The following is a 17,234-nucleotide window of genomic DNA, read 5'->3' on the forward strand; positions in this document are numbered from 1 at the left end:
AGCATATACTTGTATAGACATATCCTGTTCATTACTCTGCAGAAATATAAATCTTCATGTTTGAGCACAAAATGCATTTTGAGAACCCACAAATTGTCACGCTTCGCACACAATCATTCTACAGTTGTGGCCCCCGGCCTAATCTAGTTGAATACCCCTGCTGTACCCTATCAATAAAGGCAAAAAAACGCCAAATATCTAAAAGACAGACTTAACCACGTTAAACATGACAATGGAATCTCCTACAGTATTTTGGACATATCATCATTATACGCAAATATCAAATAGTTTCATAATCTTTCAAGATTATCCTAAAATAGCAACGGTGCAGCTTTGTGCATTTGGGCCAATCAAGTTTTAATTTGGGGCATCCATATACCGGTAATCAATGTCTCTCCAGCTGGAGGATAATCTCAAATTAGTATCCACAGAATTATATTGAACATATATTGAGCATGCTATCTTTTTTTAACCATCTTGTAGACTTGTACATTCTTCACTACAGTCATTGTCACATGACTCATGAGGTCATTTGTTCCTAACCTTGTTTCTCCCAGAACAGACTGTAAAAAGGCTGTATCGTATTTAAGAAAATGTGCTTAGTGTCTTCCTTGGCCCACAGGTTGTGTGCATTTAAAGATCAGTCCCAGCAGTGTCCATGATTAGTTTGCAACCGGTTGTTTTTTCCCTGACGGTGACGATATAAATTAAAGGCGTAGTGAAACGGAAATGGACATTTTATTTTTAAGTTTCAGACAGTTTCAAGTTGAAACACCGCTTTGAAGTTTCTGAACCAATCAGAGTGTCGCATCCCTTCACTCGATGGGACGGTAGCTAGGGACGATAGCTATGCTACACGCAGTACACATGGTGTGTGTTTGTTTACACGTCAGATGGTCGGCCAGATGTACCAGTTTACTGATATGTGGCTTATTTCTACCCTATAATGTTTTCAGATACATATTTTAGCGTGATGATTAAGTTGAAACCGAGTAATACACTGTCTGGATGTTATCTTGAATGGGAATGGGAATAAAAACTGAGAATTTCTGTAATCAGTAGCAGCTGTGCTGCACGGATGCTCATATATGGGGAATTAAACGGGTGAGCTTCATTTTTATTGGCTTTTATCGATGTGGGCCTCGACACGTCATCATGCAGTACGTTTTCAGGAAGTAATAAAAATTAGATTTTTATGGACCTTTGATATAAAAATACACAAAAATGTGAATTTGCCCATTTTTTGGCATCCATTGTTAGGTATGCCCATATGATGACCACGGATATGGTCTAAAAGTGTATAAAACGTATTTTTCATTTCACTACGCCTTTAAGTGCTTATAGTCTAAAGTGGCCTGAAATGTGGCATTCTGATGTGAAAACATAGCTTCATAGGGCTAATGCATTTCTGATGTGTACTGCACCATGCAACAATGCAATGCAACGTAACATTACAACATTATGCATTCGGGCCCATGCACAGTTTCAAAAGGCAAACAGGGCTCCCAATCTCGTAAACATCTGAGTTGTGGTGCTTGTCTCCGAGTTGCCGTAACTGTGTAACAGCTTTGATACTGACTATTAAACCTGCAATTTACCATTTCATTTTTTTTTTCATTGATTAGGAATCAGCACACGCAGAAAGAAACCATGTAACTAAAACATATTTGTTATGCTAAAGCAGGAAGTGGTCTAATAAACAGAAATGTTTTGGGGCAAAGAAATATTGCTTTTTCCCCTCAACAATTTCTCAAACAGATATTCTATTGAGCATCTGTGCCTGTGTCCCATCTGTGACTTTTATTGCCCGCCGTAGCAAAATATGATACAAAGTGTGCCCCTCGGAGCGCAGATCTCCACCAGAGATCTCCTCCTCCGTCACCGAATCCATAATTGTTTTCCACTTTGCCATCTTGTCATATGGGCCATGTGGAAATAAAGGCCGCTCTTTTCAACTTGTCACCCATGGCGCACAGCTGGTATGCTTTTAGCCTTTTATTGTGAAGGCAAATATTTCTGAATGTCTCACAGCCTGCAAGTTTCTGCCTGCTGAAAATAGTCGATCTACAAGCTCACGTGTCGCGGACGTGATGCCCTGTAAAGCTTGCAGATCAGCTATTTCAGCATGCAACACGTCGTATGACTAAGTTTAAGTCATGCTTCACTTAGTTGGGAGATGTGTTTTGTTGGCTGGTCGAGGTGAAACACACAGTGTCGCCGCTCCAGTTCGCCGGGACAGTAGGTTGTGACAACAACAAGTTTAACAACAAGTTAACCTCAGCGTTTGGGACATGTTCTGTGTCTGCGTGTCTCGGTGCGAGTGAGCAAACATAGCGTTGTAAGCTGTGTGCAGAAAGTGCACGTCAGAGAGAGAGATTACATTCATTTGGTGTCGAACTCGGGCTGCAGAACCATTGTTTGGGCTTTGGCAGGACCGAGATGGACTTTTGGCATCGTATAGGGCTTTAATGAGCGAGATTCATACCATAATTACCCTAATTAAAGTGAAAATCGATTTGACATGGCCCAATTTATCGCGCAGCCCTAGATGATTGGATATTGTGTTTATAATAATAATAATAATAATAATAATCTAATAACAGAATCATTTTGGAGTAAGCACAGAATTTCATGAATAGCGAAAATAGCACATCTACAATATCATTATGTCATGAGCTTTTAGAATGGCTATTTCCATCATTTCACAAAATATACTGTATAGGGCTTGAGGTGGTTTATATTCAAAAGGATCAAAAGTGGAAGAGCACAGACATGTCTGTCCAAAATGCAAGAGTTCATGATATATATTTATATATTTATATGACTTCTGGGAGCATTTGGGTAAGTGTTCCGGTGGTAGTATTGCGTATATAAATATGAATGAAAATGACCATATTCACAGTGTAACCATGATTTTGCTCTTAAGTAAATGGTGCATCTATATTTATGCACTTTATCCATTGAGCTTTACAGAGATTGTGCATTACATTCACCCATTCATACAGACACTCATACACCGATGCCAGAGGAAACCATGCAAGGCACCAACCTGCACATCAGGAGCAATGTTTGTTTACTTTGGTACTTTTCCAACTCAACTTTCAAGCTCATTTGATTTGGGGAGAAAACTTTCATTTTTAAAGATGAAAGTTATGAAAATTATACACTTGTGCGTAGCCTCGGTACCAGGCTTTCATTTTTGTTGGTGCAAAAATTGAAAGCCTGGAGGAACGCATTGGCCGCTCTGGTCTAAACGTGGCCTGAGCTAACACATTAGCTCAGGTTAACTTGTGCGCAACACATATCCACTGTTTGAAGTCACTTTTGCTGACTTGCCATTTTAAACTGCGGCGAAGACACAAAAGAGTTAGTATAACTATAATGTAAATCTTGCATTATCAAGATTTTGTCAAATTAAAAGCCACTTGTTAGGCAAGTATTGGCAGAATAGTGGCCAAACATTCACTAGACACTTTGTCTAGAAAAACATTGTCAAACACACAATCAGACATACGCACACAAACTGGGATGCAACATAGCCTAATTGGACACTGATGCAACAGAAGAAAAGGAAACAAGTAACAACCCATCACATGGAGAGGGACACTCACCAGTTTCTCATCCACAGTAATAAGTTGCGTGTCTGGTCCTGATTTGTCTGCCAGTCTCCATGCGGATGTGCTAGTAGACCTGAAAAATCAGAGTTGATTAGATCAGTGTGTTTCCCAAACATAGGGTCACAGACCCGTTTTTATGTGTTGCTATTAAATATCCTGCTTTCCTAACAAATGTTCCTTTTTTTCTTTTCTTTCGTTTGTTGTTCAAAACTAAAAAGTTAAAATCAGAATTTTTCAAAAATAGTGAAGCTGAACTAATTTTACTTTAATAGTGAAAATAGTCAATCTGGTCAAAGTATGTTTGTAATTTTGTGTCCTGGGAAGACAGAAAATTCCTCTTTTGGGTCTTCTCGAGCTGAAAGAGATTTGGGAACCCCAGGATTAGATGTTACATCATGCCAACAACAAAAAGGAGAATTACATAAATGGACTTGCTATCTTGGAGTAAGTGATGGGGAGGGGAGTGAAAAGGAAGAGACGGGGGACATTCTCCCCCATTAGTACTGTCTGGTGAGTTTCTGGCAGGCTCCCACTCGTGTCCTAATGACAGGCTGTGCTTAATGCTGTCTCGCTGGCCAACTGTCAGCAGTGCCTGTGGCAAGAACTATGTAGCTCTTTATGAACGTGCAAAAGTGGCACACTCCATAAAGCAGTCCTAATACGTTTTCCATAAAGCTATGTCAAGGTCAAGATCAATTTAAAACAAAATATTAATAACAGGAATACTACACATTTTCAGAAAAAGGTTTTTTGCTAGATTTACTAGAGGCATGCATTTTGTGTTAAGAGGATTTGTATGGTCTGTACTTGTATGGTCACAATACCGTCTTGGACTTGTGACCTTCCTGTATAACATTATAAACCCACTGCGCATACCAATGCATACACAATGTTAAATGATCATCTGTTCATGTGCTTTAGATGAAAACATGAACTATAAAAAAGATATAAAATCATTCTTAACAATGGTACTATACAACGGTTGCCCAAAGATATGCACTATGCACGCATCCTCATATCACAACACGCACAACCAGGGCTGGACTGAGGCAAAAATTTGGAATTTGGCCCAGACTGGCCCACCACAACCAGCGTGCAGATACTCTACTGACTTTCCGGGTCGAGGCCCATACAAATACTTGAAATACAAGCCCTTAACTCCACCACATTTACAGTACAACATAAATGATACACAGTCACAACCAACAGACAACTAATTTAACATTTGGACCAACGGGCATATGCCTGGTGCGTCTTGTGGCCAGTCCACCCCTGCGCACAACACTGTTTTAACCCATTCTGACCTGAGATCAGATTCATACGAGCTTTTCCGCCGGACACACACTGGTCTGATTAACCCATTCTGACCTGAGATCAGATTCTAGAAATGTCAGTCGCTCTTCGATTTTTCAAAAATAGCAGATCTACAAGCTCATATCGCGCCACCGAGTGGCGCGATATGAGCTTGTAGATCTGCTATTTTTCAATAGATAAAGCATAACATGATGCCGACACCAAAATGGGTGCCCGGTCAGAATGGGTTAACCTAATGTGCCTTCAGTTCATTCAAATGTATAATTTTCTCCCCTATATGATTATTACTGTCAAACTTTTGTTTTGATGAGTGAATAAAACATGACATTGTTTAGTTCAGTTAAACTACATCTAAAGTTAATTACATCATTATCAGTCACACCATCTTACATATGGACTGTAAACAATAAACATGATGTTATTGCTTGGTGTTGTCCAGACTAGAGCCAGCTGTGAAGACAATCAAACTCAAATCAAGTATAATATAGCTTTACAGATCGAGGTAATTTGGATTCCACAAAAATAGGGATTTGTGAACAATACAGGCATTCTGCAACAACTAACGACACTTATAACTTAACTGGAGACTTGAAAAGAGATATGCACGGACTACATCACCCATAGGCCTGTCCTGAAGCACACAATACCCTAAATGGCAGAACGTTGAGCCACATTGCAACTCAGAAGCTAGCCTAAGATTTAGACTCTCGTAGAGGTATTTTTCGATTCTGACGTCAAGCTAGCCCCTCTCGGAACCCTCCATAAAGCTTTTCTGAAATGTTGATGTTGCTTTATTGTAGGGTCCCTGTTCATAACTATATTTTCGTATGGGAATTTTGGAACGCGGACATAAATATGCTCTCTAACATTGTATCTGCGGCGTTTGACGGCCTTTTTTAGTTTAAGTTATTCTGAATTTGTGTACCTATACAAACCGCTGCGAATATCTCCTGTGGCGCGGAAGCCGTTAAGTATTTTTAATCTTTGTTTGACCGATTTGGTCGCTTTATTTCTTCTTGTTTGTTTACCGTTTATTGTACCGCCTCCCGGTGTGCGGTTGGCTTGTGCGGCTACGTCCCTGCCTGTGATCTGCTCTGTCATAGCTATAGCGCCACTAGCTAGCCAGATAGGCGGTACAATGAGGTGTCAATAAACAAGGAAGGAAGAGAAGAATCAAAGCGACCAAATCGGTCAAACAAAGATTAAAAATACTTAACGGCTTCCGCGCCACAGGAGATATTCGCAGCGGCATGTATGGGTACTTATACTCAGGGCTCGACGCTTAGCATTTTTCCATGTACAGTAGCACGTGTGCGCCTAAGTTGAAAAATCTAGTAGCACACAAATTATTTTAGGAGCACGATGAAAAATGATGTATTTTTAAGGGGCGCTAGCCCCTCCTATATACAGCCTTTGTCCCCACACATCTCAAAATGAGCCATTGACAATCAACAGAGAAATTACGTCAAAATTCTGCTAAATATGACATAAATTAAACGCCATTGACAGGCTATCCGTTTTTATCCTTCTGTTTTCTATCATGTTAGTGTGACATTCAGACAGTGCAGAGGCTGCTCGATGGTGAATTAGTATTGTAACATTCTCCTTGGCTTTGACTGACTGACTGATATTAATACGGTAATCCAGACAGTTCGGTTATTCGCATTATCATTTATGCTGGGCACACGCTTTTGTAAGCAAACGCTAAGCAAGTTTTGTTTTTTATAAATCAATCCGTCCACTCCATGTGTGTGTGTGCGCGCGTGCGTGCACGGCTGCACGCTGTTTCACCCGCGTTTGGTTAAAAGTAAGTTACGTTTGAACTTTGAGCATTACAAACAGACTTTGCAAATAACGTGTCGTCGTGTCGGGGTCCAAGCGGGAGGCATGGGAGGCATACTATCATCCGACAGAGCATTGCTGCGGGTCGGGAGAGGGTTGCGGTTAGGTTTAGGTGTCTGCCCCGGGGGAGGTTAGGGTTAGGGTGAGGGAGGAGGTAGGTTGCCGTTCGGACCAATGCTCCGTCGGATGAAAGTACTGCACTCGGTCCAAGCAATTCCTTCTGACTCTGTGCTATCATGCTAATGCTATCCCGCTCTGACTTATTTTCTGTCTGCCGCTGCTGACAGAAAGCACTGACAGGGAAGCTCCGCTCCGTGGAGCAGCAACACAGTGAGGGGAGGGGCGGTGGGAGCAAAGGGGACAGATCTACAAATGAACGCCGCATTGAGCCTCGACACGTTGTTAGCTTGTAGGTCTTCTCTTTTTGGCGAACGACACCGCCGTTCAGAAATATAAATTTTGGTATAGAACCGCGACTATAGAATGTGCACTTGCTGTAGACAGAGACTTGTCTTTATCACGATTGAATGGTCAAATCCTGTAGTCGCACCTGTGCGACAAATTTAATTTTACAAGTCGCACGGTGATATTTTTAGTCGCAATTGCGAGTACCTAGTCGCACTGTCGAGCCCTGCTTATACTTCACATATTCAGAAGCCCTCACACGAAAGAATGTCGTCAAAGAGCGCAGACAGGCCGTAAACACGGTGTTTATGTTTTATTATGTCCGCGTACCAGGTGGCAGGATACTGCTGCAACAGGACCCCATGGTCTGTGCCGTCAAAAATGTCAGAAAGATCAGTACCATTGGGTTCTGCTTGGAGGGCTAACGTCAAGCCACAACTGGGGTAAACTCATGCTCCCATTTAGAAAGATACGACGGTCAGACGCCTGAATATCACCAAAGCTCGTCACCTTGACCCTGCAATGAGGTTATTTGTGGGCTGATGTCTACTCAAGTTCAAGCGAGTTTAATTGGCAACGTGGCCAAATTAGTATACATTGAACATTATGGCAATGCAACATTCTCATGAATAAGGAGCTTATAGCCCTGTAATGAGCAGAATGTCAACCTTTCAGCAAAAAAACTATCTAGTTGTACCCACAAAAAACGACTCGGTTAGCTGCCCAGCTATAGCTTAACAGATAGTAGACACATTCTTATTCAGTAGATTACTTCCTTAGAAACAAACACAAGACATAATATCGTAACCACCATGTATTATCTAACCGTGAGTCGGTAACAACTGTTACTTAACTTTAGCTAGGCTACAAAACATAGCATTCTTAGCATTCTGCTTCACTTACACAGTCTACGTCGACAGAAATAAAAATCACCGACTCACACAAAATAAATAGCCAAATTGAACATATTTGTCAATTACCTGGCGGGATTCAGGAAGACTTTTGTGGCTGAGTTGATCACAGATATACGTCCCAAACCTAGAAGTGACATTGAGGACGCCATGATTATTGTCAACACAGAGGTACGGAGTCTGGCGAGGCCAAAAAGCAAATGTTCAAAATGACCATTGCATTCCGCTCATATTAACCCCAGACATATTACATACAGTCATTGTTGTCAATTTGTCAATTTGTCAATTTGTCAGTAATCCAAAGAGTGTTTCTTTTTAAAGCAAGACATTTAGAAATTCAGATTATTAAAGTTTCCATCTGAATGTCTTACTTTAAAATGATATGCAGGGTGCCTCTGCCCACTGCCTACACCTACACCTGTTTAAATATTATAGGCTATAATGAAGATGTAGTATCTTGATATGTTATATACCAGCAAAATTATATATAAATGTATATAAAACCCAGATTGTTAATTGTTTCTATGGGCTCTATGCAATCATTTGGTTAAATTCATTTTGAGGTAGGCCTACCTGTGCTCTCAGTGGGTTAAATTGACCACAGAATGCTTGAATCAAAATAGCAATGTGCATTAACTATAGAATAATTGGCTGTTTATACAATTACACATATAATAATTATGTAATTGCACATAGGAAAAAAAAGGATATATATGTCTATATATATAATGTTTCTGCTCAAATCCCAGTCACTTAAAGTGTAGTCTGTAATATAGTGACTGTTATTGTATGCTGTGAAAACTAAAATATCCTAATGTAACAGTCTAGCGTTGGACAGAATATATGAACTACTTATTGTTCTATTACGTATGTAGTCACATGTCATGTCTTATAACTCAATAATGTGGTGTCTATGGATGTAGTCAATAAAGGCAAACGAATAAGGAAAAAAACGTTTATTGTTTCACTCTTCATATCTGTACAAATACGTCAAACTTTGTATGTACATATGACATTTACATAAAAAATACAAAACTATATATTCATAACTGAATTTTGTATTTTTCTTGTGATGTTTAAAAATAAAAAAATATGCATTCTGAGGGGAAAAGTGTGAAATAAGCAAAACGATAAAGTTTGATATAATGTTAAGTACTGCGGTATGTTATCCTATTTTAGCTCTGCGAGAGCAATATGGAGAAAAACATTGGCGAGAACACAGCACACAAATGTTAATGGCACATATATTTGTAAAAAAAAAAAAAATCAATGGAGAAAATAAATCAAGTATCATCCATAAATTGTCTCTGAACTACTGTGGAGAATAAAAAAACAATGATAGTGAATAATGTCAAGGGTTGACATCTATGACATTTCCATATGGAAACAAAGCTACAGGACTTAAGAGTCTTGAAGAGTAAACAAAAATCAACAACAGAAACACACACACACACACACACACACCTACACACGATCACACACGTACGTGTGCGTGCGCACGCACGCACGCACACGCACACACACACACACACACACACACACACACACACACACACACACACACACACACACACACACACATATATGCACGTGCACACACACACACACACACACACACACACACACACACACACACACACAAATGGCTCTTCTTTCTCTTGTTCCATTACCACCGTGTTGCAGCATCTACACTGTAAAATCCTCAGTGTCAGTTTAACTGTGTACAAATTGAACCAAATGGAACCCTATCGGTCCATTATTTGGTCCCATCTCTTCACTCTCAGTTAAATTAACGCTGAAGATTTCACTGTGCACATTGCGCCTTTGCAGAACCATTGAGAGAATCCCTTTGGTCAGTTATTATGAGTTGTAAACAAACCAGAAACACTTCTGTACATAAAATGATTGATATATTCCCAATAAATAAACACACAGCCTAAACATGCATCTTACGTATGTGTGACATAAACATTTGTGATAAAGATTTGACAGCAACAAGCAGATTTGTACAGCTCAGGGAATGCCATTTACAGCTTGCAGAGGATACTTACACGGTAACATGACAAATAAATAACACTGCTTCTCTTTGGACAAATATATTTCTTCATCATAAAAAAAGAAAGGAAAGGGGACAACAACAAAAAGGGAGGGGAAATGAGTGGTAACACAATATATTGTGGTAGATAGTAAGCCTGACATTGTAAATGTATAAATTATAAAACACAAAATACAGTATAAATAAACATCTAGCAGACTGAACTATATGTATACTTCCTTTTTTCTTTAAAAAATAAATAAGCATACACATAATGTACAGTATGGACATGATTCCTTGCCCTAGGGCTGTTCCACTATAGTGACGGTGGCCTATCCATCCAGTATAGAAGATAAATGGACAAATGTCATGTAGTCTGAGTCCTCATCTTCCTCATCTTCCTCCTGGTCTTCTGTAATGGCTATATGGGAAAATACATGGTAGCTGTTTGTTTGTATGAATATGGACCACAACAGCTGAGATTATCACTGAATGTTTTTGCAGCATGAAGAAGAAGAAAAAAACTCCCACTGCAAAGCCTCCAGTACAAAGCCCCCCTTCTCTTTTTCTCTTCTATGTGTGTGTACATGTTACCTGTTCTATGTGTGTGTACATGTTACCTGTTCTATGTGTGTGTACATGTGTGTTACGTGTGCATGGGATGTATTGTTGGCAGTCTGCAATTTAGTGTGGCGATCCCCACTTATACAACTCCCATTTACATGATCCAGCAAGTCAGGGCTGCGACAAGAGAAAAAAGCAATGAAGATGGAAGGGAGGATGGGGGTGGAGTGGTTTAGGGGTGGTGGTGGGATTGGAAAGGGGTTGGGGGACGGGTCCAATGGCTCAGGTTTCTTTTGGGCCTGAAAGCAGATACACATAACACACAAAAGTGCTCTTGTGGTTCAGGATTTGCTTCTTTCCTTATAATTATTACTATAATTATGGTAGCTATTATCATTATACTGTATAATTATGATTATTAGCTTTTGTTTCGGACTCAAACATACAGTTGCTGCTACTAGGTGGGACGGCTCTCTGTGTCGCAGCCTGACCTTAGCAAGCAGGTCAGAGGACATCAACACAGTAATGAGGTATTTTCTTTTCTTTTTACAGATTATTTTTTACATTGGACATGAAAAAAAAAGCACACAAGCAATAGCGAGAGTGTCAATACAAAAAAACGACAAAATAAAACAGGCAGTCCCTCATCAATCCAAAAGGATTCGTTATTTTTGATACATATTCGGATAGACAACACATTCACTAGAAACAGCACAAACAACAAAAGTCAGCTGATAGATGTTAATTTTTTTCTAATGATGATGATGAGAAGTAAGAACGTTGTTCTACAAGCTCCTTATGCTTATCCTGCATACTGTAAAATGCCATTATATTTGACTCATGAGGTGATCATAAAGTTGGTCCCTTGGATTCAATTATATATACCTTAAGGCACGTCACATTAAGATACTCAGTCAGAAAGAAAATAAAACAACAATGAGTTCACAATGGAAATCTAGAGATTCATCAGATAGTCATACCAACTTGGAATGTAAATTTGATAACTCCTTGAAGCTACAGATCAATTTGTTTGGTTGCCCCAAATTCTCTGTTATAGAAATAGGTAGTCTGCATGAATATCAACTTCCAAATCCATCATTTATATAATGGCACCAGTGCTGTAAATAGGTTTTCAATGTAATGGGTCCCCGGACCCAGGGATGGTCTTGTTAGAGTACAGTACTGAGTACAGTATTGCATCACAGGTGACTTGATTGCGTCCTTTCTCAATTTAGTGAGTCTACGGATGCAGGATGCAGGCTATTTGCATCACTGTGGTACCAAAGTTACAATCACCTTATGCACATTATATGAGTATAGGCAAATGTACTCTGTTCTTACTGACATGTTGGCAGTGCGGTGTATGTCACAAGAGGCAGTGCATTTTGAGTTGATTGATTACAGCCAAAAGCAAAAAACAAAACAAAAAACAAACAAAAACATAAATACACTTTCTATGAAATTAGCAATGTGACCATGGAATTTACAAGCTGTAAAGATATGACCACTATCATAAAAAACACTATTGACAAAAAAAAAGAAAAAAAATGCATGAAACTTAAGGCAACCTGCTCAGGCAGGTCACTAGCATGGTCATAAACTTGACTAAAGTTTTAAATATCACGATTGTTCCACTGCAAACAAAAGTTAGTCTCCTTTATTATTTGTGTTAGTTTGATGAAGTTAGTGTCTCCCAGACTCCCAAAATAGAGTCCGTCGACGAAGTCTTTTTTTTTATATATATATATATATATATATATATATATATATATATATATATATATATATATATAGATGTATGGTTGTTTATTCACTGTTCTGTTATTTTGTTTTGCAGAATAATTGCTGATAAAAAAAAAAGAGTCAACAAAAGCCAGCAACAAAGACAACATCATGCAAGTTCTTCCACTCTCATGTCCTTTCTGCTTGCTTAAGCTGTGCTTGGTGTGGGCGGGGTGGGAGTTTGCACGAGGTTGGGGTAGAGGGGTTGAAGGGGGGTTCTTGGAGAGGAGGTTGTGTTGGGGGAAACAACGCAGAATATTGTCTTTTGCTTGGCGGCAGGGATGTGGGTGGTGGTGTTTGGAGGGGGGGGGGGTTCTCTTATTTTCTTTTCTTTTCTTTTTTGTCATTTTACTTACAGTTGCAAGATCCCGAGTGTTTCACTTCCAACAGCACCCCCAAAGAGCATGCAGCCTGCTTCATGGCACATTCACTGGAGTATGTGGTGTTGTCACTGGCACACACCGCCTCATCTGTCCGACCCTCCGGACAGGTCTCGTCGCACACTGAGCAGCGTCCCCGACTCATCCTGGCATCCCACAGGCACTTCTTCCCTGCACTGCACTGAATGTCCTCACACGACTTGGCCTCTAGGAGTAGAACGAGACAATTCATCACAGGGGGAAACCTCTGATTAGACGGATCGCCACAAACTGTTTTATGGGCTGCTAAATGTACGCTTGCGGTGTACCTTGAAGGACTGAGCTTGCAATAAAACCCTGCATCGCGTTTTATAAGGGTTAGGCCTTACAGTGTGAAAAAGGCATTATATCATATACTTGGCAATGCCTGGTGTCACAATGACTAATGCTGCACATGTTTAGATTCGCTACTATAATCATCCATCTAACTCAGATATTGGCTGACTGCATGTCTCCTTCACCCTGAAGCTCCTTGTCTTCAGCTCTCTCCATTCCTCTCTCCTTGCGTGTATGTGCGCGTGCTTGCACAAAGTGCATGTGTATGAGTGCTGCCAACATCAGGAAACAATAAGATGTCCATCATGTCTTGAGCAAACATGAACAAAAACTACAGAACACTCTCAGACCCCCTTCCTAGAGGAATGTTGGAGAAAAAAAGTGGACTTTGAATAACTGCAAAGTTGGCCAAGAGGAATATGCTCTCAAACCATCTCCAATAAAGGAGGCGACACTCAGGGAATACAGTCTCATGCCGAAGCTCTTGTTGCAGACTTACTGATGCATTTTCCTTCATATGCTACTCCGATGGATCTGCCAAGAATGCAGGTAGCTCTTCTCAGGTGACAGGCGCTGGCATAGATGATCCCATCGTTTCCACACAGGTACTGCTCAGGCGACGTCACCTCAGGGCAAATCCGATTACACGTCACACAATACGCGTTATTTGTCTGGTCCACAACGCACGTGGAGCTGCCAGGGCACAAGACATCACGGCACGTTTCTGTCAAGCCAAGAAAGACAAATGGGGCGTGTTTGTTAACATGATACGAGATGTAAACTTCAGCTAAATTAAGGCTCTATTTGAATTTACAAGCGAAGGGCACTGGACTTAAGACATTCGACTATGTCTAACAAATGAGCCAACAAAACAGTAAAATCCTCCATGTAAATGTAACTGTGTAGTGTGTATGGAACCAAAAATGGTCTCTTACAGGTCTGTTACTCCCAGAAGTGCAACCTACAAATGGAACAATGACAATCTAACGGTCATTTTGCATGGTTGTATTTGTAAATTACCACTGGAGTCAAGGCAAGCATTCAAGTAGAATGTACTTACTCTTGCATTTCCCTTGATACTGAACTTCCAGGTCCGGGTGTCCTTTACATTTGGACTTCAACAAAGCACACTCGTCCTTATAGGTCTTCCCATCAGCGCCGCAGACCGGTCCTCTCCATGTGATGTTGGAGCAGTCTGGTGCGCACACACAGCGGGGTTTACTCCGTCTGTTCATCTTGCATCTCTTTCCTGGTCCACAGTCAACGTTATCGCAGGTTTCTAAAAGATAAAAGGAGATTGATTTTTACTTTAACGTGGCGCTAAAATAAAGATGTGCACTTTAATGCAGCAAAAAGAGAACCTAAACAAATGTTGTCATTTAGACCTGCCGATAATTTAAACGTGGCATATTTAATATGACTATAATGCAAAGCTAATTGTGTTTATGTTGAAATGGGGGAATTGAGTGCACCTCCACCTTTGCAAGGTATGCAGTTGGGGGCTCCACCATTGAAGATCATCCACCTGAACAGGGTACTATTGGGGACGTCTTCCTCTGTCCATGACGTCCCCAGTCGTCCACTTCGACAACACTCCTCTCTGCTCATGCCAGGCATGTAGAGCACCTGGCATCTTCCGTTCTTCCCTTGCTGCAACCAGCAGTTGCCAGCTGTTAAAAAAACAAAAACACTGTCGTATTTAACGTCTGGAAACGCTGACCCAGACGCGTACACGTGCCGCCTGCATTATCTGAGACGCTCCCCCCCCCCCCCTACTTTTCACCCTCCCCGCTATTATTTTTGTCTGATTTGTTTCTGCGAGACAGTTATTATAACGCTTGCCCATCGCGTGTCTTCAGTGCGCAGTCATGACTGACAGCCCTTACAGTTACAATGCCAAGAAATAACCAAAATGTGAGAATATTTTGGTGGGATATTTGTTCTTTTATTCTTCTGGCCTCATTATCACTGCGCAGAAAGTGGAGTGTGCACTGTCTAGACAGTGTGAAATAACAGCCTATCAGACACGCGCTGTCTTTAGGTGATAGAGCTAAACCCACATCCGTCTTAAACGCCCAGACATTTACTACTAGACAATCATTTTCTAGATCTGCCTATAGACCCAAACTCCCAACCGAAGCAAACGTTAATGAAAATGTAGACAGGTAATAAAAGACGACATTATTATTACCATGGAATGCACAGGCAACGTGGGCTCAGAGACAACAGCATTAAATACAGACGCACAGGCAGACCAAGTGATCATAAATTGAGTTATTGGGGGAAGGAATTGGGGCGCATATACGGATTTTGATAACATAATTATTGACCCCGTAATCAATAGGCTACAAACAAAATGACAGCTGTCATACTTTTTTCAAGCAAATAGCCTATACGACAAATAATTATGTTCAGACAAGGAAGTCAGTGTGTAATTTATAGAAGCATATGCTACATAAACTTATGCAGCTATATGCATGTGGTTTTCATCTGTTTGTTGAGTTGGTTATATGTTAAATGCAAGCCATTCAAAAAGTAGGCTATATGTTTGCACTGCAAATTAAATTCTCGAATAGGCTATAAGTATATCGAAAGCCGGTGCTTTCAACTCGAATTGTAGGCTCAGGTCTGTGCACTTCGCAAGGGCTGCAAAACTTGCCATCCTATAGCCTATCACTTTAAAGTGTCCCATAGGCTATGGCACCTGTTATGGACACTTAACGCACGCACTGTCTGGGGGAGTTTTATCTGTTGGAGGGAATGAACACTCTGCACTTTAAAAAGTTTGGACACAGAAATGGTTCCATATCCGTACACCCACACCCAGCCACCTGGAGATGACAACAGTCGAAGTTTTGCAAAATGCGAAGATTACCCCCAAAATGATGAAGTGCTTACCTTGAACTTTTTGATCTTCCATGAGATGACAAAGCCAAACAAGCAATAGAATAATGCCCGGGTGAAGATGGTGTTTCAGCATCCTAAGCATGATGGAGAGGCAAAGTGAACCACGTATATTGACACAGGCAGCGCAAAAGTAATCTGCTTAAGGTGGCAGTGTTGAATAAGTGTCAGTCTGAGAATGCAGCCTCTCTTTTTAAATCTATAAGGGGTCTCGGGTTGACTGTCTCTGGTGGGCGGTCTCCTATTCTGTGGGGGTGGGGAGATTTCTTTTTTCTTTTTTTCCCCCCTCAATCCCAATCAGGTGACATCGTTAGAGGCAACTTTCTCTCGTCTCGCCACAACAGTTTAAGAATATGAAAAATTTGCAAGTTTGTAATATATTAGCCTATACGATGTGTAGAGCGATGTGTTAAAGCATATATGATTTAAAGCACAAGCCTACACCACAGAACAAACCAAATGGTCCAAATGCGACGGATAGGCTAATAGGCTATCAATCTAGTTTTGATGGTGCGCATGATTTAATTAATTAAAAACGATTATGAAGTATGGGCCACACAGTACTAGCACTGCACTATAGTCAGTAGTCGAAAGCATGGTGCTTATTTAAAATCTATGTGCGCTTATGATCAAATTAATTAGGCTCTTGCATTGTTTTATTTTATTTCTTATTTTTCATTCATAGCAATTAATTTAGGCCCTATTAAAATAAACCTATTTTTGTGCAGTCCTTTTTCTTCCCACCAATTACAATTGTTAATCTTCTATTGGAATTGGTTCATAACGGTAGGCTATAGGCCCATTTCTCCCTCAGCCGCATTAATAGGCTATTAGAAATGTGTTGTGTAAGTTGTGTTGTTTTAATTCCTCTCCTGGGTCAATATTGTATTTATTAATTGATGTATTAGGGGGTTGAGTTTAAGAGAGCAGTGTTAGATTTCACTGAATGAAACAACGAAAAGATCCCCTCACAAACTCTTTCAGAAGTCCGCCGGCGACCTCTTCAGCGAATCATTGGTTACACAACTAAAGAGCAATGGCTTGACATTAATTAGACACGGAAGCAATAGCCATATTTCCTAGAAAAAGAACATATAGGCCAAAACACCGGAAGGAATTGGCGTGGATAGACCTATAGGCAATTATGAAGACCTGAGATCCCCAA

The 17,234-nt window shown here is 40.4% G+C and overlaps 2 protein-coding genes across 3 annotated transcripts in view; both read right to left on the reverse strand.

Moving 5' to 3' along the window:
• ndufs4 (NADH:ubiquinone oxidoreductase subunit S4) overlaps positions 1–8,272 on the reverse strand; it is a 28,066-nt gene extending 19,794 nt beyond the window's left edge. The window contains exons 1-2 of the mRNA XM_083783840.1: positions 8,159–8,272; positions 3,612–3,690 (exon numbers count right to left, since the gene is read on the reverse strand). Of these exons, the coding sequence (XP_083639966.1) occupies positions 3,612–3,690; positions 8,159–8,241 (162 nt within the window). The 5' untranslated portion in view covers positions 8,242–8,272. The remainder of the gene's footprint in view (positions 1–3,611; positions 3,691–8,158) is intronic.
• An 802-nt stretch (positions 8,273–9,074) lies between these two features.
• fsta (follistatin a) lies at positions 9,075–16,225 on the reverse strand. Of its 2 annotated transcripts, none has more exons than XM_083784987.1 (6): positions 16,064–16,225; positions 14,644–14,835; positions 14,226–14,444; positions 13,665–13,889; positions 12,827–13,057; positions 9,075–10,545 (listed from the first exon to the last, which is right to left on the reverse strand). In XM_083784987.1, the coding sequence occupies exons 1-6, from the start codon at positions 16,152–16,154 to the stop codon at positions 10,457–10,459; spliced, it is 1,047 nt and encodes a 348-aa protein (XP_083641113.1). In that variant the 5' UTR covers positions 16,155–16,225; the 3' UTR covers positions 9,075–10,456. The 2 variants fall into 2 exon arrangements, with proteins under 2 accessions (XP_083641113.1, XP_083641112.1); XM_083784986.1 differs by having other exon boundaries at positions 14,638–14,835.
• Between the last annotated feature and the right edge of the window lie 1,009 nt (positions 16,226–17,234).

This window comes from Protomyctophum parallelum, assembly GCF_964188405.1.
Source record: "Protomyctophum parallelum genome assembly, chromosome: 15".
In the NCBI taxonomy this organism is placed as follows: domain Eukaryota; kingdom Metazoa; phylum Chordata; class Actinopteri; order Myctophiformes; family Myctophidae; genus Protomyctophum; species Protomyctophum parallelum.